This window comes from Scyliorhinus torazame, chromosome 17, assembly GCF_047496885.1.
Source record: "Scyliorhinus torazame isolate Kashiwa2021f chromosome 17, sScyTor2.1, whole genome shotgun sequence".
Classification (NCBI taxonomy): Eukaryota; Metazoa; Chordata; class Chondrichthyes; order Carcharhiniformes; family Scyliorhinidae; genus Scyliorhinus; species Scyliorhinus torazame.
The window spans coordinates 13434780-13448742 of NC_092723.1; the positions used below are offsets into that span (position 1 = coordinate 13434780).

Sequence of the window (13963 nt, forward strand, 5' to 3'; positions counted from 1 at the left end):
GTTTCTTAATCTCTCTGTGGTGTGGCCCTTTTTTCAGCCTGGTCGATTACGGCAGTTTGATGGCTGTGCTTGTTGGTCTGTCTCTCCCTGTGTGATAAAGTTCTGCCCTCAGGCTCTGTCTCCGAAAGCAGCTTGGATTTGCTTTGCTGTAACTTTAGCAGAGTACCGAGCTGGCTGCTATAATCAGGTGACCCCTGTAACAAATGCCAAGTCATCCTCCAAATAAGGCGTAATGATAGCTTTGATTACAGTCAGAATACTAATCCCACCTGCTGTCGTGGCTTTTATGGCTTCTACTTGTACCTGTGAGACGTCTTTTGAATTCTGAAGTGCCTGTCACGTCCATTTGTCTCCCTGGGTTTAGTGGTCACATCCAAAAGAGACAGTGAGCTCGTCAAAGTCCATTTTGAATCAGTCCACTTTTCCCCAAAAGCTTTTAAAGTACATTTTCACAATTTATTACAGTGTCGTGATACGCTTGTCGTGTGACCCAGGCTATAAAATGCACAAGATGGGCTTGGGGGCTTTGGCTAGTTTACTGAAAGCAACAGCACAGTACGAGGTGGCAGTGAGGGAATCCAACAGGGCCTAAAGATGCACAGTCAGTGCACGAGGGTGCATCGCCCAGGAATATGCCCAGTTGCAGAGGACAGTGTGCAATCTTGGCCCCTGTACCACAGCAAGGACGTCCAGAATTGGATGCTGCGCAAGAGGGGTAATTAAACTAATAGGTATCTGAATTAAGGAGTTGAGGAACCTAGAATTGCCTGTTCTTAAGATAAGGCACAACGCCAATTCCCTAAATTGAGGGAATTGTTAGAATTCATAGAATTTACAATGCAGTAGGAGGGCATTCGGCCCATCGAGTCTGCACCGGCCCTTGGAAAGAGCGCCCTACTTAAGCCCGCACCTCCATCCTATCCCCGTAACCCTACCCAACCACTTTGGAGACTAAGGGCAATTTAGCACGGCCAATCCACCTAACTTGCACATCTTTGGACTGTGGGTGGAAACCGGAGCACCCGGAGGAAACCCACGCACACACAGGGAGAACGTGCAGACTCCGCACAGACAGTGACCCAAGCTGGGATTCGAACCTGGGACCCTGGAGCTGTGAAGCAACAGTGACAACTACTGTGCCACCGTACCGGTGAACCCTAGTTAGACAAGACTGCCACAATCTCCACATCGGGGCACAGCCTCCAGATTAAGAGGGCACTGTTAATTGCTTTATGCACGGGAACAAAACGCAGATAGCACAAGAAAGTTTAAGAAGGAGAATTGGCTAGATAAATGAAGGCACAGTTGTGGGAACACAAGATTATGCACAAGGTGTGTTAAAAATAATTTCCCCTGCTTACCCATCAATACAAGACCAAAGAAATAATACTGATACAGGCCTTCTAGCTAAGGCTCCAGTGGCTAAAAGGCAGACCATGATATAATATTAGGCCATACAGGCAGAATCCCCCACAGTTCATTGTCTGATCTCAGCCCTCATCTATTCTCCTCTCTCAAAGCTTTCCACAGATACCCGCTGAATATTGTGCACAGGCCGTGAAGGAAAAAGAAGTCTGGAACTGGCCATGCCTCAGGCATGAAGAACAATGGCCACCGGGACAAGTTGGGCGGAATTCTCTGATCCTGAGGCTAAGTGTTGAGGCCGTCGGAAATGCCGTCGTGTTTCTCGACGGCGTCAACATGGCCTCAGGATCAGTAATTCTGGCCCCTACAGGGGGCCAGCACGGGACTGTAGCGGCGGGGTCTGCGCATGCGCAGTGGCTCCCTTCTCCACACCGGACCCGACACAACATGGCGTAGGGCAAAAGGGGCCGGCACGGATGAAAGGAGGCACCCAGCCCGAGAGGCCGGCCCGCCCCCCGATCGCGGGCCAGGCCACAACGGAGCCCCCTCCCGGGGTTGGAGCCCCCCTCCCACAGGCCGCCCCTGGACCCTTCCACGCTGAGGTCCCGCCAGCTGACAGCAGGTTAGAACGGCGCCAGCCGGACTAGGGTTTTTTGCGACGGCCGCTCGGCCCACCCGTCCACGGCGTCGGGGCGTGATTCGCGCCGGTCGCAGGGATTCTCCGGCCCGGCCCCGGGCTGAGAGAATCCCGCCAGGTGTTTCAGTCGCTGTTGGCCATATGTCCGAGCGATAGTTAATGCCTTAAGGAGAAGCAAAATAAAGAGAGGGGGGGTGATGCATGAATATGTTAATGAGACTGCAGCTGGAGTGTTCTCACTCAACGTTCTTTGGGAAATTAAGACGCCTGTCACTTTGGCCAACGCCAGGTAACGAATCGAAACTTTGTGGAGACGGAGTTTGGAGGCAATGCATATGTAGAATCTGTATTTGTGGCAATCAAACTGTAAAACTGAACGGAAACTGTTGACGCAGCAATACAAAAAATAGTAAAGTAATGACAGAAAAGCTCGAGCAATGATCATCACAATAGAAAGGTTCACACCCTGTACTGGGTGTATTACACATCACTCATTGGACTTTCTGTAGCAACATAAACTTTGTGACGGATGCAGGATTGTGGATATATTGAATTATAAACATTTGGCAATTTAAGGGTTAAAAGCCGGGGTTAGTGTGTTAGACTGCAGTAGCCATGTTTTTAAGATAATCTTGTTTTGCGAGAGCAGAAAGCTTTTAGGAGCCAGAGGTGAAATTGACCATCGTAAAAGCCTGGGCTTTTGACAAGGGGGACTCCTTGGGGAGTTCATTTGTTTTCAGCTTGGGGGAGATGATGTCATTGCTGGGTGGAGCTAAGGTATTTGGGTATTTTGAGAAAGCAGATATGTGACCATCAGCTGTGCATCATTCACATCTATACCCAGTACCCGGGCAGTATGCATGACCCTTTCATTCTGGCACAGGACGATTCCTGACATGTTCAAGATGCCCCCACCCCTGGCTGAGGGGTTGGCTCCTGGGAGATAGGGGTTACCTGCTGCGGTCGTGGCTGCTGACGCCTATCCAGAGGCCAGAGACCGACGCAGCGACCCGCTACAACAAAGCCCATGCAGTGACCATGGACGCGATCGAGCGGTGCTTCGGCCTCCTGAAGATGCGGTTCAGGTACCTGGACCACTCTGGTGGGGCCCTCCAGTATGGCGCTGAGAGGGTCGCCTGCATCATGGTGGCCTGCCGCGTCCTCCACAACATCACGCAGCAGAGATGCGACGTGCTGGAGAAGGAGGAGGATGGAGGGCAAGCCTCATCTGACGAGGAGGATGCGGGGGGTGGGGGAGGAAGGGGAGGACATGGGGCCCAGGCAGGCACAGGAGGCCGCACAATGCGTGCGCCAGGGCTAATGCTCATGGGACACTCTGATCACCTCCAGGTTCACCGACTAGGGGGTACTGACCAGGGGCATCCCAATCCCACACACCCTCACTTATACCCTCCTCCCCTGGCCACTCCTGAACTGTAACCCCCTCCGTGATACATGCCTGCTGCACTATGGGGTGGGGGCCCTGGGTAGCAGTAACAGTGGGCGGGTCTGGTCCATGGGATGAAGGACGATGACAACCTGCTCGGCAATGAACTCGGATGCTCAGCATCAACAACGTTGGACTCTTGCCCACGGTAGCACGTTCCACCATCCACCTGGGTGATCACTGCGTGTGAGCTGGCCATTCCATCACACGGTCCCATCGGATCTCTGGGGTGGTGTCGGCAGAGCTGTCGGTCGGTGGGGGGTTGGGGGGGGGGGGGCACCGTTTCCCATCAGAATCGATTGTGTTCCACGTGGTGTAGTAGCGGAATCGGTCCAGGTGTGGCGCCAGTGTTTCTGTTGTGAAAGTCCACGAATTCTGCGTTGGCGTCAACACACAGTCTCAGAAACGGAGAATCCCGCCCAGGGTTATAAGCTAGCTGAAGAAGGAATAAATTCAGCTGAACAAAAAGAGCTTTCAATTGAGGAATTCCAAAGGAGAGCAGGCTGCCTTGCACCCGGTAAAAACCCAGCTGCAGGATTCAAAAGAAAATGGATCAATTTCCCAATTCACCGAGGGAACGAAAGGGATATGGACAAAAATAACTAGTATTGCGGGGAGGGGATTTGGGTCCGGTGAGATGATCAAATGCAAACCATCTCAAACTGGAGCTTCACCCGCCCACTTCCACTTCTATTCGGGTTGGTAAGGGGTAAGGGTGAGGCATGGAGCAGACCCACCCACTCCCAGGACACAGGCTGCTCGTTTATCTCTCAGGCTGTGAAGGCCAGATTTACGCTCTTTCCCAGCCTTAACACTGGGCCTGGCGGCCAGATTTTCTTTCTGGGGTAGTTAAAGAGAGGTGAGGACTGCTGTGTGGAAGAACTACTCTTTCCAGCACTGCTTGCGGGTCAGGAGGAGCAGAATCTCTTCCTCCCACCTCCCCAATGATCAGCCCCCACGGTATCCGTTCTCCACCCTCTTTAAGAAAACTCAGATTTCCAGGTGGCCCGAGCAGAAATCCGCCCAATCTCACTCAACCTGAAACTCTGCCACAGAAACATAAGATTCTGAAGGAGCTCCACGGAATCGACACTGAGCGGTAATATCCCCCTGGCTGGGAAACGCAGAGGTGCAGCCTCAGGAGAATTTTCTAATTATTATTTAAGACAGAGATGAGAAATGTCTTAACTCAGGGTGATGAAGCTTTGGAACTCTCGTCCCTGGATGCTCCAGCGTTGAATATATTCAAGGCTGGGATCGAGAGATTTTTGTGATATGGGGAGTGGGTGGGAAAAGTGGAGTTGGAACAGAAGATTAGCCTTGATCATATTGAAGGGCGGAGCTGGTTCCAAAGGCCAAATGAATCGATCTTGCTCCTATGAGGGATGGGGTGAGATTTGCACTCCCGCTTTCTGGGGGTGGTAGGGGAGGAACAATCCCGTGGGAGTCCCGAACCAGGCTGATGGGATATCTCGTTGCGATTGTCCCTGCCCTGCCAATGATGTAATGGGTATCCTGACTTTGAACGTTGGGATCCCCAATTTGAGTATATTTCAATATTAGCAGGCCTTCACACCCAATAGTTGCCGCCCCAATTAAATTATCCATTCAAATCGGCATGCTCTCGCACCGACGTGAATCACAGCATGTCATTGTGAAAAGGGGGGGTGGGGCGTGGTCAGCGTGATGAATGTAGGAATGTCATATGGATTGTATTATAGGTATGTAGTGCAGTAAGGGCCTGGGATAGTGTGTTCGACTGCTGCAGTCACGTTTTAAAAGAAATCCTAGTTTGGCATGTTGGGAGCCGGGGTGCAATTAGACCATCGTAAAAAGGTTGGGCTAATGGGATTTTGTTTCGACTGAGGGGATTCCTTGTGGAGTTAATTCAATTTCAGCTTGGTGAGATAAGGCCATTGCTGGTTGGAGCCAAGGCATCAGGAATTTTGCAGAAAGGTCAGTTCTGATCTGAATTAAGCTGTGTCCAGAAGTGAAGCAGTTTGCTCTCTCTGCAGTTCAGTTAAAAAATATTAACAGTCTTTAAAGCAGTGCAGACTTGTCTTGAGAATGAGGGGGTGCTGGAACAAGCTGGGAAACAGCTAGAGTTTCTGCATGGATCTGACAGGAGTCAAATCTTGAGTGAACTTCTCCGTTTGGGAGGAACGCCCAGCGTGCAGTCTAACTGCTACTGCGGAGTTAGCACCAAAGAGCTTGGCAAGTGTTTCATTTACCACATTTACTGCAGCCACCAAGGTCTCAGAGAAGACCCCCCCCCCCCCCCTCCCCGCTCCACCCTCACCCCACCCCAGAGATCGGGAGTCTGACATGGACCCACAGTTCCATGCCAGTGAGGAGCGGATGGACATCCTTTTCCCTGAGATAGGCCGCAGACTCGAGCCTGCCCTCCTGAACGCTGCCTAGGAGGTGGTGGCGGAGGCAGTCAGCATTGCCAGTCTCACCAGGGGGAGACAGCTGCCGATCCTGAGGGGTGAGGGGATCACTGGCGAGTCCTCTTCCCTGAGAGGGGCAGAGAACCAGGGAGGGTTCCGAAGGCTGCGGTGCCAGTGTCCTCTGGTTGGGGTGAGCTCTGCTGATCCGCTGCTTCCTTTGCAATGGGGCGGTGCGATCCAAGGAGTGGGAACACCTGGTGGGCTGACCTTGGCCCTTGGTGATACAGCTGGGGTATGAGGGTGTCTTGACGGCTGGCCTGGGTGGGTTCCCAGATGACCAGAATCCTTCTGAGCATTTAAAGGACACAGGCATCACTCGGCAGAGTGAGCAGCCAGGAGCCTGGAAGTAGCACCAAAGGGGTGAGTTTCAAACACATGCTGCAGCAACGGTCAGTCTGAGGCAGGTCACCCCGATCCTGAGGGGGACACCCCACGTCCAAGGGCTGGGCACTAAGTTACTCCCAGCTACTGCCCCCCCCACCTGCACAGACCAGGCAGCCATCCCATAGGAAGCTCGACTGTTTTCAACGGTTTTTCAGTGTTTTCTTAGCATCCCACTCTCACTCCGCAGCCATGGGGCCCAGTCCACATTTGTAAATACTTGCGGTAATTCTTGCCTGTTTCGCATGCCACCATCGGCGCGGGGCCAAAGCCTAGTTAGCGCCACCAGCGAGGGAGCGGAGCATGGCACACGAATCGGCGCCGGGCGCAGACCTTGACTTTGGCCAAATGCCCGACTCTCCGCCCGATCACTGCCAATTTCTTCAGCGTCGCGAGGTGGAGAATTCCGCCCTCGTCTTAAATCAATGTCAAAAGACCTCTCTTTCTCAAAGAACATGTGTGTAAAGCAAGTATTCCCCTGTGTCATTGGTATTTAAGGTGGGCTGCGAGCTGGGTTTTGTTCCTGTTGTTTATGTGGGAATAAAGATAGCAATTAAGGGCACTGTATTCACCGTATTGAGTAATATTGTTTAAGGGGTAATTGGCAGCCATTTTTGGGTGTGATGTTAAAGATATTCTAATACTAGTTAATAATAAATTAGTTAGTGTTAGTAATAAAGTTTGTTTTAATATACCACATCACTATTTCTTCGCGAAATCTCTCCTGGCGCGAGATATCCTTTCGTCACAGTCTGACAAAATTAAAATTAAATATTGGGGTATCTGTCCTGTATCCTGGCCACTGTTGGGGTCTGTTCTGTGATCCTAATATTGGGCAATACCCTGGCACTGCCCAGGCAGGGCCCCCTGGCACTTTCCCCAGTACTGACGAGGGTAGTTTTCCGTGGTGGGGATATTGCGTGGGCTGGGTGTTCCGTTGGGGGGGGGGGGGGGTTGCTCGCTGGTCTTTGGAGGGAGGTGGGGAGGGAGGGAGGGGAGGGGTGTGTGTCATGGGGTTTTCTATTTTTTCTTAAAAATCGGGTGCCCATCACGGTAGCAGGATTGGCCACACTAAATATGCCCCTTGATTGGAAAGAAAATGAATTGGGTACTCCGAATTTATTCCCAAAACTCCTGTCACACGCACTGTGGAAATGTAAATTATTTTTCCACCTCAAAGTACAAAGCACCTCCCTCCAGCTCCAGAGCAATCAATCATCCTCTGTAGGAGGGAGACCTTTAGTCTAAATACCGCCACCAAATCAGGAATTTAATCCTTTAAAATGCGCAAAAAGTGGCTGAGCTTTGAGCTGTGCAAACCCCAAGCCCTGCAAAAAATCCCTGTTAGTTCTCTCTATGGTGTGGGTCAGGTTAGATCACAGTCACATGGGTAGAGTGGTGAGCTTGCATAACCATGACCACTGCTAATACGGAGAAACATCCTCAGGCCCTGGCACAAAACACAGATAAAAGACAAGAGCAAATTAAGGGTGGCAACAATATTAGTCAGGCATGGCTTTCAACCTAATGTCTTAAAAAAGATCAAATGGTTAAGGTTAGCTCTTGAGCAATGCTGTATAAAATAGCACATTCTTTCTGTGGAATGGGCTGGCACAGCAGTTAGCACTGCTGCCTCACAGCGCCAGGGACCCAGGTTCGATTCCAGCCTCGGGTGACTGTCTGTGTGGAGTCTGCACATTCTCCCCGTGTCTGCGTGGGTTTCCTCCGGGTGCTCCGGTTTCCTCCCACAGTCCAAAGATGGCAGGTTAGGTGGATTGGCCACGATAAAATTAACCCGCAGGTTAGGTGAGGCTACGGGGTTATTGCGGGCAATGAGATGAGGTTAAGATGCTCTTTCAGCGAGTCGCTGCATACTCGATGGGCCGAATGGCCTCCTTCTCCACTGTAGGGATTCTATGAATGTTAGCAATGGCAGTACAGAACATTTTCAATATAGCTCTTTGCACCGGATTGATCTCAAGACTTTATTGTTAAGGCAGGTGATTTGGTAATAGGCGACACCTCTTCATATTCCATCCAGTTTCTGGAGGTTACTCATTCACTGCAGTCAATCCCTCCGAAAACTGCTAAATAGGAGCAGCCTCGGCAGACAAGTGTCCAGCACCGAAACCAAGATTGGAGTTTGTTGCTTCGTCCGTCTGCCTGCATGACAACAATTATTAATATCAAGTGCTGTGAGAAAGCAAGCGACCAAACCAGTCAGCTCAGAGCATTCACATTCCTTCACCAGAAGCAACTAAAACCTTTCAATCAGTTAAAAGGCCCTTAATGATATGGCTGATAAGGAGGAGGGCTTTCCGTCACCTGAAAGCATGTCAGGCTATTTTAAACAATTGTAAAAGTGAGGCAGTATTTTGGAGCAAAGGAGCGGGATTGGGAAATGTGCTCAGCACCACCTCTCTGAATAGCACCCAGCACTGTTCAGAACTTCCGTAAAGTAATGGGGGAGCGCTGCATGGAGAGAGGTGGCATCATTTGATTGAGTCGTTAAGGCAACATAGAACATACAGTGCAGAAGGCGGCCATTCGGCCCATCGAGTCTGCACCGACCCACTTAAGCCCTCACTTCCATCCTATCTCCGTAACCCAATAACCCCTCCTAACCTTTTTGGGTCACTAAGGACAATTTATCTTGGCCAATCCACCTAACCTGCACGTCTTTGGACTGTGGGAGGAAACCGGAGCAGCCGGAGGAAACCCACGCAGACACGGGGAGAACGTGCAGACTCTGCACAGACAGTGACCCAGCGGGGAATCGAACCTGGGACCCTGGCGCTGTGAAGCCACAGTGCTAGCCACTGTGCTACCATTGCTGCAACAGCAACTGGTCAATGCCCGAGGTCATACCCACCTGCCCAAGGAGGTTATGTAGAAGCCAATTATCATCTCCAATCCACACAATGTGGAAGGGAAAAACTCATCTCATCGAAGGTCACTGGAATATAGTTCCTCAGCCAAGGGGGTAGTAAAAGACGACCTGTTTTCCCTGCCACTTTGCCAAACCTGTAAATATATCGGAAGTGGAGGAAAAAAGACTTTGGCTGCACAGGCCAATTTTTAAAAACATCCTTGGCATGAGATGTGAGAATCGCAGGCTAGGCCAGCATTTGCTGTCCATCCCCAAATACCCATCGCCTCCTTGAACCCCTGCAGTCCATGTGGAGTAGGTACACCCAGCATGCAGTTAGGGAGGGAATTCCAGGATATGAACCTATGACAGTGAAGGCAAGGTGATAGGTTTTCAAGTCAGGGTGGTGTGTGGCTTGGAGGGAAACTTGCAGGTGGTGGTGTTCCCATGTGTCTGCTGCCATTGTCCTTCTAGATGGTAGATGTCACGGGTTTGGATGGTGCTATCAGAGGAGAGTTGGTCCAGTGCATCTTGTAGATGGTCCACTCTGCTTCCACTGTGTATCACGGGAGAAGGGAGTGAATGTTTAAGATGATGGATGGGGTGCCGACCAAGCGGGCTGCTTTGTCCTGGATGGTGTTGAGCTTGTTGAGTGTTGTCGGAGCTGCACTCATCCAGGCAAGTGGTGGGTATTCCATCACACCCTTGGCTTGTGCCTTGTAAATGGTGACAGGTTTTCGGGCAGCACAAGTGGATAGCGCTGTGGCTTTACAGCGCCAGGGTCCCAGGTTCGATTCCCTGCTGGATCACTGTCTGTGCGGAGTCAGCACGTTCTCCCCGTGTCTGCGTGGGTTTCCTCTGGGTGCTCCGGTTTCCTCCCACAGTCCAAAGATGTGCAGGTTAGGTGGATTGGCCATGATAAATTGCCCTTAGTGACCAAAAAAGGATAGGAGGGGTTATTGGGTTATGGAGATGGGTGGAAGTGAGGGCTTAAGTGGGTCAGTGCAGACTCGATGGACCGAATAGCCTCCTTCTGCACCGTATATTCTATGTTTTGGGGACGAAGTCGATGAGTTACCTGCCATATAATTCCCAGCCTCTGACCTGCCCTTGTTCCCACAGAGTTTAGAAGGCTGGTCCAGTTCAGTTCTGCTCAATGGGAAGCTCCAGGATGTTGATGTTGGGAGGCGAACTTCAGTTATGGTATTGCCATTGAAACGCCAAGCGGAGATGGTTAGATGCTCTCTCATCAGAGATAGTCAATGCCTGGCACTTGGGTGCCATGAATATTACTTGCCACTTATCAGTCCAAGACTGAATATTATCCAGGTCTTGTTGTATACTGGCACGGATTGTTTCAGTATTGGGGGAGTTGCAAATGGTACTGAACACTGTGCAATCGTCAACCAACATCCCACATCTAACCATGTGAAAGTCATTGATGACACAGTCACGCACTTCACCTCTCGAGTTCAACTCCTTTGTCCATGTTTGGACCAACATTGTAATCAGGTCAGGAGTCAAGTGGCCTTGGTGGAACCCAAACTTCACGAGTGAGTAACTCTGAAGTGCTCTAACTGCAATATTTATAAACATCAAGCATTGATACATTATAAACATTGACAGCTCCTGGACCACTTCAAACAGAATTAAGTGCTTTCCAATCACCTCCCTTCACGGTTGAGTAACGTTTTAGTGGTCAACCAGAAATTGCTGCCAATGGAACAATGCTGACAGCTGGGTATGTGTGTGTGGCCTAGTAAAATCAATATCAAAGAGAAATGAATGAATTTCCTGCAAATCAAAGATCTGAGGGGGTTTAAACACAGCTGACTGGTTTTCTCTTTCCCAGAATTGGCAGGTGCTGCTTTCTATGTCTAAGGCAGCAAATTATATCCTGCTGACTACAAAAAAAAAGCGATGGTAAAATCATTGAATAAATAAGAATTGGAGACAGTCCATGGGCGGGATTCTCCGGGAATCGGCGGGGCGGGCAGAAACGGTGCAGTGGAGTGGCGGGAACCACTCTGGCGTCGGGCCGCCCCAAAGGTGCGGAATCCTCCGCACCCGAGGGGCTAGGCCGGCGCCGGAATGGTTCGCGCCCCGCCGGCCGGTGTGGAAGGCCTTTGGCGCCGCGCCAGCCTGGGCCGAAGGAACTCCGCCGGCCGGCACGGGTCCACGCATGTGCGGGAGCGTCAACATCTGCTGACGTCATCCCCGCGCATGCGCACATGGAGTCACATCCGCACCGGGAATGGCGGATGACCACGGCCTCCGGTGCGGAAGGAATAGAGTGCCCCCACGGCACAGGCCCGCCCACGGCTCGGTGGGCCCCGACCGCGGGCCAGGCCACCGTGGGGGCACATCCCAGGGCCAGATCCCCCTGCGACCCCCCAATAACCCCGGAGGCCGCCCGCGCCACCAGGTTCCGCCGGTAAGGGACCAACGCCAATTTACGCCGGCAGGACCCGCTACAGGCGGGCGGGACTTCGGCCCATCGCGGGCCGGAGAATTCAGGCGGCCCTGGGGCCCATTGAGTCGCGCCGGACCCCGCCATTCTCCGAAGGCGGGCGGCGCGTCTCACACCACGCCGGTTTTTGGGGGGTGGGAGAATTCGGAGGCCGGCAGGGGCAGGATTCACGCCGACCCCCGGCAATTCTCTGACCCAGCGAGGAGTCGGAGAATCCTGCCCCAGATGTTTCCCTTCTCTGCAGAACAGTCCAATGTTTCTTTTTACAAATTGAAAGTACCCAATTCATTTTTTTCAATTAAGGGGCAATTTAGCATGACCAATCCACTACCCTGCACATCTTTGGGTTGTGGGGACGAAATCCACGCGAACAAGGGAAGAATGTGCAAACGTCACATGTACAGTGACCCAGAGCTGGGATCGAACCTGGGACCCCGGTGCCGTGAGGCAGCAGTGCTAACCACTGCGCCACTTTGCTGCCTGAATAGTCCAATGTTAACGATACCCAGTGCCCCCACAAGAATATCACACACATGTATGTGCACGCAAACACCTCTCTCCACTCGAATGGGGTTGTTACCAGGCAAGCGGAAACACATGCTTACATGTACCCTACAATCCAAGGAATTACTATTCCATTTATCCAAGGGAACCATTGCCTCGGGAGTTTCCCTGCAGCTTCCCATCACCACCGCCACCATCTACTCCCAACAAAACTGTCCGTCCACAAAATGATGAGTCTCTAAACATGTCTCTAAATGTGTCCATGCAAAAAAGAGAAAGTGCTATTGTGCACAGAGGTGTGTGAAACCAGGCAAAGAGTTGTGGTAACTCAGATTGATAACAGCCGGTGGGGCTGCCCCATGTGTTAGTGTCCCAACAACGTTTGATAGAAATCATAAATACATAAATCTAGAGAGGAAACTGTCATGGCTGCATCAACCTCTTGTCAATGATTTGCACTATAAATCCTAGGCCTACAATTACAATGTAAACTGTCTATGTAAACAGTCACACTGTAATTACACACTCCACCCAGGGTGGTGCCCTCGTGAATTTTGTGGTTTATCAGCTCCTCAGCCCAGAATGCAGAGTGTCACCAATGCAGCAGCTAGTTTAACTGCTTCCCAAGTTGCCATGTGTGTTATTACTCAAATGTAAATAATGTAAAATTATGTAAAAGGTCAGAATGTACGTTTTCAAAATGGCAATTGCATTATTTTTTGTGTGTCCTGGTCCTTTAATCCTATCTCATAGATTTAGTCTGGATTCCCTGGGTGCAAATGGACTGGTATAAAAAAAAAACAAGACCTGTAAACGTGTTTACTGATGATAAATTGGGAATCACCAAGACTATAGGAGTTTAACAGGCTTGTAAAATAAACAGACACATCAGCATAGAAATATGAGCTCACACATTTTAGGAATGAAACAGAGAAGTGGAACATTCATTAAAAATGGGACATTTGATGACTCTGTGCTTTCAATGGGGAAGTTAATGGTCTGATATGCAGTATGGTGAGCAAGGTGTCCAAACCGACGTACACAGTTGGGAAAAAAATGTGTTAAAAAACAAAATCACCCCTTCATTGATTTTCTAATCCAATTCCATTGGGTGGCCACTAGCTCTGAAACCTTGTAAGGCCACGGCCTCCAAAAGGAAGAAAAGATCCCCCACATCTTTGTGGTTTTGAAGTTGAAAGAGACAGTTTGGGAATAAATAGTTTTACCCCAGAATGACACCTGACTCATCTAAGGTTTCTAGACGAAGGACTTGGTCAGAATGACCCCTGGCTTGCCTCACAGAAAAAGCTGACAGTTCCTTCTTCTCATCTCCTCCCAGCCTGTCCAGTTTCCCAACACAGAATAAGTGGCGATTACAGTCATACGCAATTTGGTCTTTTTTGTGAGTCTCTATCGAGCCTGTCCAAGCGCATCCCGACATTCTCACCACGCAGCTCCTCACTAAAAGACAGAGGAGCTGGTCATACTGTATGGTCGGGATCAGACACACAGGGGGGCAGCTTTGCATAGTTCACACAGTATCGAGGCAACACATGGAGTAAATGCTGGTACCTGGACAGAGTTGTTTCTCTTACATGCTGTGGACCAAGTGCCATCCCATGCATGAACTCATAACAGAGACCATTCTGAAATGTACAATAGAGCTTCGGAGCACAGCCATTGGCGTGGAGGACCTGGAAGCTTTTCAGTTCATTGTCCCGATCCACAAACAGCTCAGTCTTGTTGCCATAAACTCTCACCAAGACGACATCTTCCATAGTGTTCTCCAAATAGCAGCCAACCAGCTTGTTTGTGATTCCATCTGTAAATAACTGGAAGA

At 50.6% G+C, this 13963-nt stretch overlaps 1 protein-coding gene across 1 annotated transcript in view; it reads right to left on the bottom strand.

The window, feature by feature from the left end:
* LOC140393726 (ethanolamine kinase 1-like) overlaps positions 1-13963 on the bottom strand; it is a 117377-nt gene that overhangs the window by 64679 nt on the left and 38735 nt on the right. Inside the window, 1 exon segment of the mRNA XM_072480051.1 lies at positions 13696-13955. Within this exon segment, the coding sequence (XP_072336152.1) occupies positions 13696-13955 (260 nt within the window).